Raw genomic sequence first — 15,349 nt, 5'->3', positions numbered from 1 at the left:
AGTTACTACCCCACAAACACGGGTACAGTCGTGCACCGAACATGACAAGACATTCCTTTGACCAACTTCCCTCGCGCCCAGTCATTTTTACATGTTTAATACTTCCTCTTTATATTATAGGAGTAGAATTCCTTAGTCAAACAAATTCAAGATTATTCCCTCTGTCCTACAAATGTTATTTTTACACTATGTCTGCTGTCAGGTGTAGAATCAGAACCCTGATTTGGCTGCGAACTGGTCGTAATGTAAAAAGGCCATCTGAGTTCAAAATTCCTCAATTTGCTTCAAATGCTAAGCAAACATTCTCCATAGAACTGACCTCAGACCAGTCTCCGGTCTGATTACCTTCAAATGATTAGCTTCAAATGCTAAGCAACATTCCCAAAGCGTAGTCCAACCATTCTCCATAGAACTGACCTCAGACCAGTCTCCGGTCTTCCACGCAGGACATAGGAACTCATTGCAGTTCTGGACGGTGGTCAGCTTGTCTCTCTGGCTGCACTTGCTCTCATCACTTCCCGCCTCAGAAGACTTTCCACACACAGCCGCACGACGCCGGGACCCTCCTCCACAGCTTTTGGAGCACTGCAACACATGCACACACGTATTAAACCTTTTCCCTCTCTTTTTATAAATCCCTTAAAACTATAACAGGCATTCTCACCTCTGACCAAGATGAGTACTCCCATCCTCCTGGGTTACAGTCTCCATGGCAACTCTCCTTGTTGTCAGGTTTGCGTTGACTGCTGCAGTAACGCTCGTCCACCTTCTGGGTCTTTCCATCGGCACGGCTGAGTTTGGCGCAGTAGATCTCCAGCGTACGATATCCCACCCCACATGGGACTGTGCACTCGCTCTTCCTCGCCACATGCCACCTACACAGACAGGAAAGGTCATAGGTGAAAGACGCTGACAGGATAAAACTGAACTTTGTATCAAACAGCACACATATCACAGATATAAAGACTGAGAGTGATCAAAGAAATCTGCAATATGGACAGATAAAGCGATTGAGAGTGGTTTAGGCAGTACCTGATTTCACACTCTGCGTTGCAGGGTTCTGTGACCATGGCTGGTCTGGCGGCCCCATGGCACCTCTGGTCTGAGACCACCACACGGTCCGACTCTCTACTACACAGGATCTTCCTCTTACGCTCTCCTGATGGGGTGGGAGAGAGGGTTTAGTTCCTTGGTCATGGTCCTGCTGCTTTTAGTTTCTCCCAGTACCTGGCATTGAATCAATAAATCGATTGGCTAGAAAGTCCACGCAAGCTTGAATTCTTTGGAGTCTAAATCAGACACTTGTCAAGACGGAAAACCAGCAGGAGTGTGTGCCTCCAGGAATCGTGTGGTTTAAATCACAGCAAAATCGTTTTTATTTAAAAAAATCTTTCTAAGAAACATCACTCTTCCTCCTATACCTTCTGTTCTTAATTGTTATAACCAAGCATTATGAGCTGTAAATCAGTCAAAGTGGCAGTAAATCCCCATAGATAAATAGATATGTATTAGTGAAGAAATACACTGCAGGCTCTATTGTCAGCCAGGTTCAGCAATTTACCTGTCTGACATCAGCTTACTTGAGGTGGGATGGTGGGAATATTTGAGACGTGTCTTTAAAACTCGCACAAGTACAATTTTCATTCAGTGATTTAAGACTCACCAAAAGCAGGTCTTAACGGTAATGTGGATGATAATGACATTGATTTTGACAGCGGATGCGCAGCCTGTCCAGCCGTGACGGACTGTGCCCGTATGCTCATGGAACAAGAGATATGTGCTTTTCCCCGCATAGGCATTTCATTTGGAACAATAAGGATATTTTGTATATAAACAAGTCTTCATTTTTTAACAACTGGTTTAATAATCATACGCTGCTGGTGAGTCAACTTTTTAATGCAGAAGGAGTGTTACTCAATTATGAGGATTTTTTAAAATCTCGTTACAATATCCTTGTTACACCTAGAGAGTTCGCCATAGTCTTTGATGCTATTCCATCTGGAACTTTCATGTTATTTAGAGGTGTAACCAGAATCACTACCTGAAGAAGCTCAGAAAACACATTAACATTAACAGTACTTTTTGTGTTGAGCATTATTTTGGCATTGGCTACGTGTAAAAAAATGATGGCAAGATATTCATAGTTTTATACTGTTAATATTCTTGATGACTTTTGTTTTTTTATGGGAGAATGTGCTGCTCGGTTTCCTTAACTGTAATAAGGACAAAGAAAACATGTTTTACCTCATAAATCTAATTGTGCTAATGGAAAACTGTAATATTCATAAATGTAAATTCACTAATAAAAAAAACTCTCTTCCGTGTTTTCTATAAGGAATTTTAGCAATACATTAAGAGCACTTGTACGTTCTTCTAATAAGAAAGCTGTTAAAAAAAGATATTTGTATAATCTAGAATTTGTTGTACACCCTAGCATATGTTATCATTGTCTGTTTGTATGCTTGTATATATACTGTTTTTTTTTCTAATAAAAAATAATAAATATATATATTGAAAATTATATATTTTTAAATAAATATGTTGTAATATAATGTATTTTTTCTCCATTTCGTTTAATTTAATTTAAAACCAAGCATAGCCATGGGGCTGTTGTTTTTTTCTCCAGCCCTATCCATTCACCAAGAAGCCAAGACTATCAATTAAGGGTTTGGTTCAAGAGATAGCTTTTTAATAAATCTTTATCACCAAGCTTTATTAAAAGGTACATTTGGGAGCAGCAAAACAGTAAGCGGACATCCCCTTTTAATCTATGTATTGTAGGCTACATTTTTTTAGCCAGCTCTTGGAGCGAGAGATGATGTAAGTGACCCTCGTTTTTAGAAACGTTGAAGTTATTTTCCTGTAACAATTTCTTGATTTTCATTTCATTAGATGAAAAACCAAGCCCTCAGTAGGCTACCCCTAGACTACTACAATGAAATCTGGTTCAACAACAATGAGTTGGGTATCTCTCTTATCCTGGCCATGCATAAGCCAAGTAGCCCATCCATAAAAGGTTTCTAAATGGTCTACTGGTGAGGCTTTTGCCGTTTTGCTTTTGCATTATTCACAATTCACATTGGCCTACCTGCATACACCATTTCACTGATATCCATCCCCATTTCCAGAGTGCCTCTTGTCCAGTTACCAACAATGCACTCCTCTTTTCTTATTCAAATGATTTGGTCCTATAATTCCACATCAATGATGGATAAGCCTATATTTTGCTTATTGCAAATGTGCCTCACACATAGTCTACAATACATTTTAAAGGGAGCCTAGTGTTCTTTATTTCGGAAGAAGTGTAATGCGTAAAGACACGCATGTATGGGTCGTTCCACGAAATGAGTGATATTTGCAGTAGTAATTGTGCACCAATATAGTATTTTAAAAGCCTGTTATATTAAATAAAGAAAATTAAATACATCTGTTTTTTAATATGAATAAAGACTTGCTAAAGTGCCACAATTCAGCAATTTGACATGTCCCTCTGACCACCCTCTGTGACTTAACCACAGCATTTCTCAAAGTTTTGACCATCATTGTAAAGCCCTAGTTATTATGTTGCTTTGTGGCGATTGTTATTCATTTATTTAATGTGATTAGTGATTCATGAAAACATTTATAACATTTTTCCCCCTCATTTTAAGGTCAACCCTGTTCTGCAAACTGAACTCTCATTTTAATATGGTAATACTATTCCTATTAATAAAATTGTAAAAACTAAAATAAACATTGTAGTCAAACCCTAGTGTAAAAGCAGGTGAGCTGGTTCTAATCTTTTTTTGACATTTTCGAATGTTTGTGGTGGAAAATTGAGCGGGTCAAGCATAATATGTCAACCCTGTGACCCATTGATAGACAGACTAGAAATGTTTTAACAATTTCAATGTTGTTTGTCAAGCTTGAATTTAATTGACCTTCTCTGTTGCACACAACAAGCTTCCATTCTCCCTGTAACAGGGGTATTTATGGCTGACTTAAGATGAAATCGTCAACCCTTATGATTAACCCTGTTACTTTACTTGGCACTTGCTATCGTAATTTAGCTTATTTTTTGAGATGGGAAAACACGTTTTTTTATTAAGTTGAACATGTGCTCATTATGACAGAATGTTTAAATTAGGTTAATAAATCACCAAGTTACACTACTCAAAAGGCACCCAAGGGGTGGAGCGACCTGTATAGGCCTATAGGTTAAGCAAGTACAACAATGTTGACTGCCAAAGCTGTATTTTGCTGTTGCTATTATTCATTACTGTAGCCTATGCTATTTAATAAACGGACTCGGAGGAGAATATTGAAGTTGATGGCAACACAAAGACGGTCAATAACCTACACAACTTGAGATAACAGCTTGCAGTATTAAGCCATGGAACACGTTGATTGGCCAGTGAATGATCAAGCCCTCCGCCAACCTACAATTTATTTATTCATCAAAAACCCAGCGCTTTCACGCCACCGCCAGCTATTGCGCCCATAATTCCCACTGTAAAAATAGCACAAATATTTCTGACACATGCCCAGACCTATAGCGCTACCACCAGTGCTAAGATTTACCATTGCGTTAGGTTGTTAAAATAGAGCCTTACATCTTCAAAGATTTTATTCTAAAGTTATTTTGGACATTTAATTCTATTGCTAATGGTTTGCTTATGGTTGTTCATATTGCTAATGTTTTCAAGCATATTCCTAACGCGAAACATGTCCCACTGTTGTTAGAGAAAAAGTCACATGCGAGTAGAAATGTATCATTGTTTAATTAGAAGAAAAGATACATTAGTATGGCCAATCTGTACTCTCCACGGCAGATTGTTTTGTGGACTGATTTGGAGAGCACGCCGACCGGTCACATGCGCATTGTTATCCATCATAGTTATCCATCATAGCTCTCCATCATAGTTATCTATCATAGCTGTCCATCATAGTTATACATCATTGTTATACATCATAGTTTCCCATTACAATGTTCTATGTTGAGGGAGGTTTTCCGAATATCTACAGTATATTCATTGAACATTAATGGGATATTTTGTCCTCATATGATGAAATGTATTATGGAATGGTCATTGATATGATAACTATTGAGAAGTACTAATTGTGAAGGGAATGAATTTTTAGGCTAGGGGTTGGGCTTTAAGCCTGTTCAGATGCCCATTTTCAAGAGAGGCCAAGATCTCTGATTGCGAGAGCTAGAGAGAATGGCGTAAGTGGACATCGAGTTTGAATTTGACGGCGCTAGCAAAAATGAGATTAAGAATGAAGGTGACGACAATACTGGATGGACTACAGTCGATAAAGGACGGATAAAGAGCGCTATAATCACAGTTAAAACGCTGTCTAGTGAGCCTACTGCTCCTAGCACAACTACTTCACAGTTTGTAGTAGGAGGGCAGTTTGAGGATAAGAAGATGTACCTGGGAGATCCGTTTTATGTTGCCAAGATATTGGTGATGGTATACTGTGGAATCCGTTCGGGTGGACAGAAGTGGAATTTCGTAGATGTTTGTATGTCGGCAGAACAGAAGGAGTGCGCGTTGCGCCTTAGCAGATTCAAGGAGAAAGAGTTGACTGCCTTCGATTTTCGGAGCAGGGCACCAATCAAGGGCGTGATTTCTGGATTCTATGTAGAAGTTAGCGCTAAGAAGATCGCAATGAAAATTCCTGGAACAGTTGGTGCTCGGCGATTGACGCGTTCAATGGAAATGTCCTGTAAGGGTGAAGGAGGCAGAGATTGCTAGGTTAAAAGCTGTTCAGCGTGTCTCCTAAGCAGAGGCTGCGAGACAAGTTAAATGATGTTCTAGTGGTTCGGTTGCCATGGAGACACCAACGTTCAGTGCTGTGGGTTCCATTCGCAAGGTGCAGGATCCAGATACCCTTGTCGAGCAGAAAGTCGATATTTTGTCATTTATTGCTATGGTGATAAACTGCACTGCAGGAGTGGCGAAGAACTCAAGAAAGATCAATATCAGCCTATCTGCAGCTGAACGCTTTTTGGGAATGAAGGATGAAACAGGTGAGGAGCTGCATGGCATACTGAATGGAGCAGAAGTTCCATCCTCTCAGGTCACCAGATCTGAGTGGTGCTCTGAGTGGATTTTGAAGGACTGAGTTTTTTTTGTTATGGATTTCCCGCCTTTTTTATTTCCCGCATCCAATACAACGTTTCAGGTGTAGTCTGCGCTAAAACACTACAGGAGAAGAAGAAGAATTTTCAAGAGTGCATAGGCTGGACTGACATGTTGTCTCAGACTCTGCTGAACTCAGCTGTGTGAGGAATTACTGACGCTTTGTCAAAGTTAAAGGTGCTCTGTCTTGTTTGAAGGTGGTCCTTTGTAGCTCATTTGGTAAAGCATGGCGCTTGTAATGCCAGGGTAGTGGGTTTGATTCCTGGGACCACCCAAGTCGCTTTGGATAAAAGTGTCTGCTAAACAGCATTTATTATTATTATTCTGTCTTAGAAGGCAAATGTAGCTTCAGTATATTGACTCTATAAGTCTGTAAGTCAGTGTCGATCAACATCCTGTCAATATTAATACTGTATATCCAGCTCACCTTCTACATCTGATAATTAATACCAGCATTTTGCTCCTGAATTCCATCTGACTCCTGATGCTTCCCACCGCCCTGACAACACTGTATGGTCCACTATTCTCCACTATTTAATGCAAATTTCTTAGTACATGGTTGTAAGAGCCTTGGAGCCAATATTGGATTTAATAGTGGTCAGATACAACCACATAAAGCCTCACCTTCTCTCTCCCTCAACCTTTCACCTCCTTCCACACCTCCTTTCCCACACGCCCACACCTCTCCACCACCTCAACCTTTCCGACACCCCTCATCTTCTCTTTAACCCCCAAACCACACTTCTTACGTTCCCTTCCCATCCCTCACCTTGGCAGGGCCTGCTGCAGTCCTGCCAGGGCCCGTAGGCATCCCAGACAAACTGCTGGGGTTTATCCTCGATGGGGATGTTATAGGAGTACCTGACGTCTGGGTTGTACAAGTTACCTACAGAAAGCACCTGAGGAGGGATCGGAGGGCAGAGGAACAGAACAATCAGTACAGTTCCACTGTTCCATTTGCATCATAACCTTCTCAACAGGCAGGTAAGGAGTTGTTACCTGGACAATGATCTCCTCCTCGATGCGGTCAGTGCAGTTGATTCTCTCGATGACGTGGTCGGATCCGCTGTACTCGATGACGGCATTGCCCACTTTGATTTCCCTTTTAAACATGCTGACTACAAACTCGCCATTGAGCAGGAAGTCCCCACGACTGTTTGAAACAGCTGGAGAAAAAGACAGAGGAGGTGACACTGACATGAGTAAATAAGATGGCATAAGATTCTGAAAGTACAGTACGGGACAGGGTGCAAAACCACAAGTCTTTATTAAGTTCGCTAAACTCCTTTTTCCTTCTCTTGAGGACACAGTGATAAAAACATAGAGCAGCATAACAGTTGATGTTTTCATTTACAGCAAGGGCTGCAACAGAGAGCAGATAAACCTAACTGGGGTAAAATAATCCTACATTTCTACTGGAGGAATCTCAGTCCTCCTGTTCTGTTCATCAGACAGTCTGCTGCACACATTCACACTAATGCGATTATGGAGCTAATTTCCTGAGTTACTTTCCTCACCATTTCACACATCACAGTAATGTGGCCACAGAGACCAGCCCACTTCCCACAAGCCCCCCTACCCCCTGTTCCCTCCCTGTTCCCCCTTAGGCCCCAGCGCACCCGCAGAGAGTCACACGCGCACGCACATGCACACGCGAACAAAGAAACACCAAGAAACACAAGCATAGTAGCTTTTACACTTTTACGAGCAGCACAGAGAGAATGAAATTACACCCAGAGGGCTATGTGAGTTCTGGGTAATTAATGTTTTAGCATGTGTGCCACAAACTCTCCAACATGCCAAGTTCAACAGGCCCTCCAAATCTCTCCGCTGAGGACAGGCAGGACACTACAGTAGCACCAACAACCAGACAAAACATATCTGCTCAAGAAGAGAATACTAAAGCTGTTGACACCTCTGAATGTTAGACATACTGAACTTTGACATGACAGACAGTGACAAATCAAATCCTCCAGCTAATGTTTCAAATTCAACAGCCAACAAGACCCCTAAAAGTGTTTTGATCATGAGTTTGAGTCTTACCGAGGTAGTTATCGTCCTCTGGTTTCCCTGAGTAGCTGTGTTGACGCACATCAATATTTGTAGCACCACTGGGTATTCTCACTACTTCGTTGTATCCTGCAGCACAACCAGCAGAGGAGAACTCAACGTCTCTGAGTGACCATGACAAGGTCAGCGGTCAGTATATAATAGTGAAAAGGTTTCAATGACACTTTTCGGTCATTGGGATAACACACAGTTTGGCTCACCGTAGCGCACCATGTTGAAGGTGCCTGCCACGGTCTTGCACGAGGAGTTGTCACCGCCACACACACCACACTTATCTCTCCTCGCCTTGGAATTCAACACATGGTCACATCCCGCTTGCTGCACAGGGATGAGGAGGAGTAAGGAGGGAAGGAAAATGAGAAGAAGGAAGTGGAGGAGAAAAAAGCGGGGGGGAAAGAAATGTCATTAAAGTAGTGGAATTTCTTATGAAATCCTGTACTGTGCCCTGCAACCTTCTCCCATCTGCAGGGATAAAACCTAATAAATTGTTTCCTTAATACACAGAATCGAACCCGGTTAAGTGTGTTAAATTCATATAACTGTAACACACCTGACAGAAATTCTCTATTGTAAATAGCACGACAGTGAAACTCTACTCTGGTATAATTGGTTTTAGTCTGTTGCCTGTAATAGAGACAATGGACTTTAGCTCAAGAGTACAGTAAAATGAAGAACCACACCTCCTCCGTGAATAATATTCTCCTCATTTTAAAATAATGGCATCATGACAGCTGTTATAACAGCTCTTATGACTGTTACGAATGGCATTTTAGGTTAACTGTCAGGCTGAGGTCGTTAAAGGCTGTGTGTCAGTCTCACCCTGCACAGGCCCTGCACACAGATGTCGTTGGTGTCGGGGCCACATGGCGTGCCGTCGATGACCCGGTCCCTGAGCTGGTAGTAGGCCGTGCTGCCAGCCACCCTGCAGAACAGCTTACAGCGATCCTTCATCTGAACTACAGGACAGAAGAGGAAGAGGGAATGGTGAAAACAGTCCACTGACCTCATTAAAGACGACAATAAATGGTTCCCTAAAGAAAATCAAATCCAAACCTGGCCAAAAGAGCACTCTTCCATGGCTAAATGAAGAAATCTGGAAATTGATGCAACAACGAGATTATGCTCTAAAAACATCCCTAAGATCCAAATTGGAGCATGACAGATGTAGGTTTACCATGTTGAGAAATAAGGTGATGAAAGAAATCAGACAGGCCAAGGCAAACTTTTTTATTAACATAATTGGTGAAGCAAAGGGAAATTCTAAACTGATCTGGGAGAATCTAAAAAAGTTTACAGGGAAAGACCATAGTAACACTGCAAAAATACTAGAACTCATGGTGAATAACAATCTAACACAGGATGCAGTCGAAATAGCAATAGCCTTCAATTCCTACTTTATTGACTGTCAGGGTGCTGACACAGAACCCCTCCACTGGTATCTTGGGATCAGTGCGAGTGAATGACGCTCAACCTGTCTTCATCACAAGGGAGGTTTCTGAGTCAAAGGTGAACAAGGTGATTAGCTCAGTAAAGAACTCTAAAGCAAAATATGTGTTTGGGCCGGACTCTACCTTTCTTAAAAACTACAAAGAGTCACTCATTGGCCCCATTACTAAGGTCACCAACACATCTATTGGTCTCGGGGTGTTTCCAAGGGTATGGAAGTCGGCCATCATAACGGCCATCTTTAAATTGGGCGACCCTGCTGACGTGAGTAACTACAGGCCCATTAGTATACTACCTGTGATGTCAAAGGTTGTTGAAAAGTGTGTAGCAGAACAACTGATTGCCCACCTCAACAACAGCCCCTTCACATTACACTCCATGCAGTTTGGCTTCAGAGCGAAACACTCCACAGAAACAGCCAACTGCTTTCTTCTGGAAAATGTGAAGTCCAAGATGGACAAAGGGGGCGTTGTTGGGGCTGTGTTTCTGGACCTAAGGAAGGCTTTTGATACTGTTAACCATGAGATTCTCATCACAAAATTGTCCAAGTTCAACTTTTCCCCCGGTGCCTTGAGATGGATGAAATCATACCTTGAAGGCAGAACTTAGTGTGTCAGAGTGAGCAATGAGCTGTCGCCCACTCTTAGCTATGATGTGGGCGTGCCCCAGGGGTCAATACTGGGGCCCCTCCTGTTCAGCCTGTACATTAATGATCTGCCTTCTGTCTGTACTGGGTCTGAAGTTCAAATGTTTGCAGATGATACATGTGCATGCAAAGAGCAAACAACAAGCTGCAAAATAACTCACTACTGTAATGGTCCAGGTTACAAAGTGGCTCAGTGACTCGTGTTTGCATCTCAATGTGAAAAAAAACTGTCTGCATGTTCTTCACAAAGAGGGCAACAGATGCTACTGAACCAGATGTCTATGTGTCAGGGGAGAAGCTCCAGGTGGTATCTGATTTTAAGTACCCTGGCATCATTCCAACCTCTCTTTTAAAAAGCATGTGAAAAAGGTCATTCAGATAACCAAATTCAACCTAGCTAATTTCCGATTTATACAAAATTGTTTGACTACAGAGGTAGCAAAACTGTACTTCAAATCTACGATACTCCCCCCACTTAACATACTGCTTGACTAGTTGGGCCCAAGCTTGCTGTACAACATTAAAACCTATTCAGTCTGTCTACAAACAGGCTCTCAAAGTGCTTGATAGGAAGCCTAGTAGCCATCATCACTGTTACATCCTCAGAAAGCATGAGCTCGTGAGTTGGGAAAATCTTGTGCAATACACCGACGCATGTCTTGTATTCAAGATCCTAAATGACCTGGCTCCCCCTCCACTCAGTATTTTTGTTAAACAGAAAACCCAAACATATGGCAGCAGATCCACAAGGTCTGCCATGAGAGGTGACTGTATAGTTCCCTTAAGGAAAAGCACCTTTAGTAAATCCGCTTTCTCTGTGAGAGCTTCCCATGTCTGGAATACACTGCCTTCAGACACACATAACTGCACCACCTATCACACTTTCACAAAATGTAAGAATACATGGCTAAAGGTCAATCAGATTTGTGATCATGATCCCTAGCTGTGTATTGCCACTTTCCATGTTGTCTGTAGCTTGTGAGGTGTAGAAACACTTTGTTGCTTTTATGAATTTTGTCTTGCTGCTTTTTGTTCTATGTTGCTCTGTCTGTATGCTACGTCTTGCTTGTCCTATGTTGCTCTGTCTGCATGCTACGTCTTGCTTATCCTATGTTGCTCTGCGTGTGCTCACTGCTCAATGATTGTCTATATTGTAATTGTTTCTAATAACCTGCCCAGGGACTGCGGTTGAAAATTAGCCGGCTGGCTAAAACCGGCACTTTTACTGAAACGTTTATTAATGTGCACTGTCCCTGGAAAATACAAATAAACTCAAACTCAAAGTGGCTAATGAAAATTCAACCATTTGGATGTTCCAACAAGTTCACATAACTCCTCATGCTATATCGCATCGATTCACTGAGCACTCCGAATGCTTTGTGCACATCTACAGGAAATTTTTGTTAGCTTACAACGACACCCATTCTAAAGGCCTAAGAGTCCAGTTAATTTTTATCTGTGTTAGTAAGATGCAAAACCAAGAAGGCGTAAAGAGAGAGATGTTCTTACTTCCGCTGTACTTGGGTACCCAGCGCACGTTAGGAGGTAGACCGTTGATGTTGAAGTGCCGGCCATCAAAGGCAGCACATTGCTCCTCTCTGAAGTCCTTCTTCTGCTTGGAGCAGGGCTCTGAGTTACACGAGCGGAACTTCATCCTGCGCCCCACACAGTACTTCCCCCCGTTCTTGGGCCTGGAGGAAGGTGGTAGATAGATACAGCATCAAATCTGCTGTGACTGTACTTTAGAATTGCTCTGGAAAGAATTCATTTAAGGAGGCTTGATGTTATGGTACATTGACCACTGCAGCTCATAGGGAGACACAGTTCAGTAGATGTGCATGACTACAAAGACTGTGCTTACACAGGTTGGTTGCACTCGCGCACGGCAATCTTGATGCCCCCGCCACACGTCCTCGAGCAAGAGCCAAACGGAGACCAGCCTCCCCACGCCCCGTCCACGGGGGTGGCGTCGTGCTCCTTGGGAATGCACTGGCCATGTTTACAGTGCTGTGGAGAGAAAGAAAGAGACAGAGTGAGAGAGAGAGAGGGAGGGTGAGAGAGAGAGAGAGAGAGAGGAAGAGCATGATAGTAGGAAACCTTAGTCTGCACACTGGCAACACATTATCCTGAAAGCACTTCACAACCTCCTTTGACGTTAATCTGGGAAAAATGACAAGACGACTGTAAAAAGACGGAACCCAAAAAGACACCCATTACAAATGTGCCGGTCTGAGAGGAAGTGAACACAAAGGGGAAGATATGTTTCAGTTTATAGCGGACAATCCATTTCCCTTGGTGACAACGACTGCATTCTAAACAGCGGCAACCTCGGTGCTGAGCATGGCATAGCCATAGTCTTGGCATGAGGTTGGTTTGTGTGCAGGAATACAATGTGTAACCAGAGCAGGCTCTGAACATGTGTGCTATGGGACCTCAGCAACCCGGCCCGGCCGCCCCGCAGCCCTTTTATGTCAGACAGACAGGCAGGAAGTGAAGGGTTTGGTACAGGGCCTAATTAGAAGCTACACTAAAGCAGTAATGGAGAGGGAAATCTCCACAAGCCTACATTCACAGCTCCACCATAAGCCTATTATTGCCTAATAATAATACAGTCTCTGAAGCAAACAAATCCATGTTTAAACAAATGGAGGAATTTGGAGCAACTGCCACGTACGTCCCACTCTGGCTCACGAGTTTATATCCAGTCTTCATTGGTGAATTGATTTCTTGGCAGATTTCTGTGATCTTGTTGTTTTCTTTTGTCATTTGGGCTTTTGAAAAAATACATTTTATAGTTGTGAGTCATTTAAATAGCAGCCGGAACAAAGAAGGTTCATATCTAAGTTTCCTTTGTGGTTATTTATGGGGTGTATTTTGACAGTTCATAACATTAAATGTTCCAGCATGCTCCAGCATAGTGATAAAGCTGGCTTGGTTGTATGTGAATGTGTTTGTGTGTTCATGCACAGATGTGCATGAAACTATTTTAGCCTCTCTCTCTGTGTACACACTACATAAGAATCTGGTGCTCGTCTCACTCTATCTTTCTCTTCATCTCACCCTTTCTATTTATCCCCATCTGTCCATTTCCTTCCCTCTCCCTATCAGATCCTTTCATCTTGCGGTACGTCTCTCTGATACTTGCCTTTCCTGGAGAGCACTCGGTCCCGTCAGCCCAAGGCATGTGTTGGGTCCTGCAGCCCCTCTGGGCCCCCTCTGGGCTGGTGCACCACAGTCTGCGGCACTGGACCTATAAAACACACACACACACACACACACACACACACACACACACACACACACACACACACACACACACACACACACACACAGTTACCATTCCCTTGCCTAAGCCCCATCCACAATCACACACAGTTACCATTCCCTTTCCTGAGTCCCATCCACAAACACACACAGTTACCATTCCCTTGCCTGAGCCTCATCCACAAACACACACACAGTGCTATATACTCTTCCATGTCTTACAAGGCGTGTGCCCTTTAAACAAAGCCTGGAGCTAAGCCCTGACAACATCAAGCCCAGCGGTTTGCAGGGCACATTCACTCACAGGAGGAGTAGTGTGTAAACAACTGCTTTAACACATGCTGTACAGAAGGCCTAGCTGAGAGATAGCCAACTGACAGAATAAGGTGACTCTGGTATAGAATGTCTAGAACCATAGACTATAATAATGTAGGACGAGACAGTGAACTGTCATTTGAAATCTGTGTGGTCCATTCTCTTACCATATAAGGGCACACCTGTGTCCCCGGCCCAAATATCAATTCACATTGTTTATTGACATTGTATATCCGTCCAGGCAGCTGCTGCGACAGACTGTATGGCCTAGAAATGGGCTCATCAAGTAAGCACTCTCCATACCCTGTGCTATTAAGAAATACAAATAAAATGACTTCAAGAAAAAAGGGGAAAAAACAAAGACACAAACAGACAGAAAACACACTCAGTACAGATGGCGAGGTAGTACCCTGTAAATAACAGAACCCCTACTGCACCAACTACAAGGCGATTGATATGAAAACAAGAGCTGGAACTCTATTCAATCAAAAACTATATACGGAAGTAATAAACGTTCCAAATATACACTAACAACACAGAAGTCATGTTGTTTCCCTTTAACCCAGAAATATCCAGATACCAGTTTTGATTGAATAGCTGACTGGTCATTTAACCCATACTGCGGTGTGGTGCTACTGACGTTAACGACAATAACACTTCTCCATAATGACATGCACGTCTAAAATAGAAAACAATGGCCGTTACATACTCAAGGAACTCTGTGATGTATTTCCTGCTACACTTGGACCACATCCAGGGGTTAGTGTAGTAGTTGAGTGTGGGCGCCATCACATGCTGCTGTATTTTAACCCCCTCTTCTTTGCACTTGTTGCTGTCATCATGGGGCATGTTGAATCTGTCAGGAGGCCAAACCACAAGTGAGAACATATATTCACCACAACACACAGGTCTAACCCATCATCAATAAACCTACATGTTAGACTGATTGTTCAACTAAGCACGAAAGGACCGGTTTTGGGAGATTTGTTTGACTGTGGTAAATAAAGCATCATTCTTTAAGCAGCAGACTGGTAACACACAGGGTTAAATGACTGGGCTGGTTGGGGTTGACATTAGTAGCAGGTCTGTGCAGGGGCCAGTGTCTGGTAGAGTAGGCTCACAGGGGATAGGTATTATATAGTATGGTACCTCTCTCCTATGGTACTGTACTGTACCGTATGGTACCTCTCTACGGTACAGTATGACAGGTAGGTACTGTATTCCACCAAGCTTTGTCGCTAAGCAGACCTGAAGCCGCTTGGTGCTAATAAGAATGGAATTCAACAATCCCACCTTTTGTGTGTGTGGCAAAGAAAATATTATTTGACTAAGACACAAGGGTTGTTCAAGTCTGTAACAGTCTCCAATGTAGTGGCCTGGGGTTGTATTGCCACGCTGGATGAAGGCAGGCAGGTGCATGCTGACTTGGGACGTTGCACATGCAGACTTAGATCTTGAAGCTTGGAGACATTTTAAGAGG

At 42.7% G+C, this 15,349-nt stretch overlaps 1 protein-coding gene across 1 annotated transcript in view; it reads right to left on the bottom strand.

Moving 5' to 3' along the window:
• LOC110527969 (A disintegrin and metalloproteinase with thrombospondin motifs 9) overlaps positions 1-15,349 on the bottom strand; it is a 68,573-nt gene that overhangs the window by 42,797 nt on the left and 10,427 nt on the right. Inside the window, exons 9-21 of the mRNA XM_021609619.3 lie at positions 14,579-14,725; positions 14,037-14,178; positions 13,436-13,540; positions 12,152-12,297; positions 11,800-11,981; positions 9,018-9,154; positions 8,399-8,516; positions 8,172-8,267; positions 7,128-7,294; positions 6,898-7,027; positions 1,033-1,159; positions 665-875; positions 418-585 (exon numbers count right to left, since the gene is read on the bottom strand). Coding sequence (XP_021465294.3) covers positions 418-585; positions 665-875; positions 1,033-1,159; positions 6,898-7,027; positions 7,128-7,294; positions 8,172-8,267; positions 8,399-8,516; positions 9,018-9,154; positions 11,800-11,981; positions 12,152-12,297; positions 13,436-13,540; positions 14,037-14,178; positions 14,579-14,725 — 1,876 coding nt within the window. The remainder of the gene's footprint in view (positions 1-417; positions 586-664; positions 876-1,032; positions 1,160-6,897; positions 7,028-7,127; positions 7,295-8,171; positions 8,268-8,398; positions 8,517-9,017; positions 9,155-11,799; positions 11,982-12,151; positions 12,298-13,435; positions 13,541-14,036; positions 14,179-14,578; positions 14,726-15,349) is intronic.

Source organism: Oncorhynchus mykiss, chromosome 7, assembly GCF_057628025.1.
Source record: "Oncorhynchus mykiss isolate SJ-2025 chromosome 7, ASM5762802v1, whole genome shotgun sequence".
NCBI lineage: Eukaryota > Metazoa > Chordata > Actinopteri > Salmoniformes > Salmonidae > Oncorhynchus > Oncorhynchus mykiss.
The sequence above is the reverse complement of the archived record's forward strand: the minus strand, read 5'-3'. Positions and strand labels throughout refer to the sequence as shown.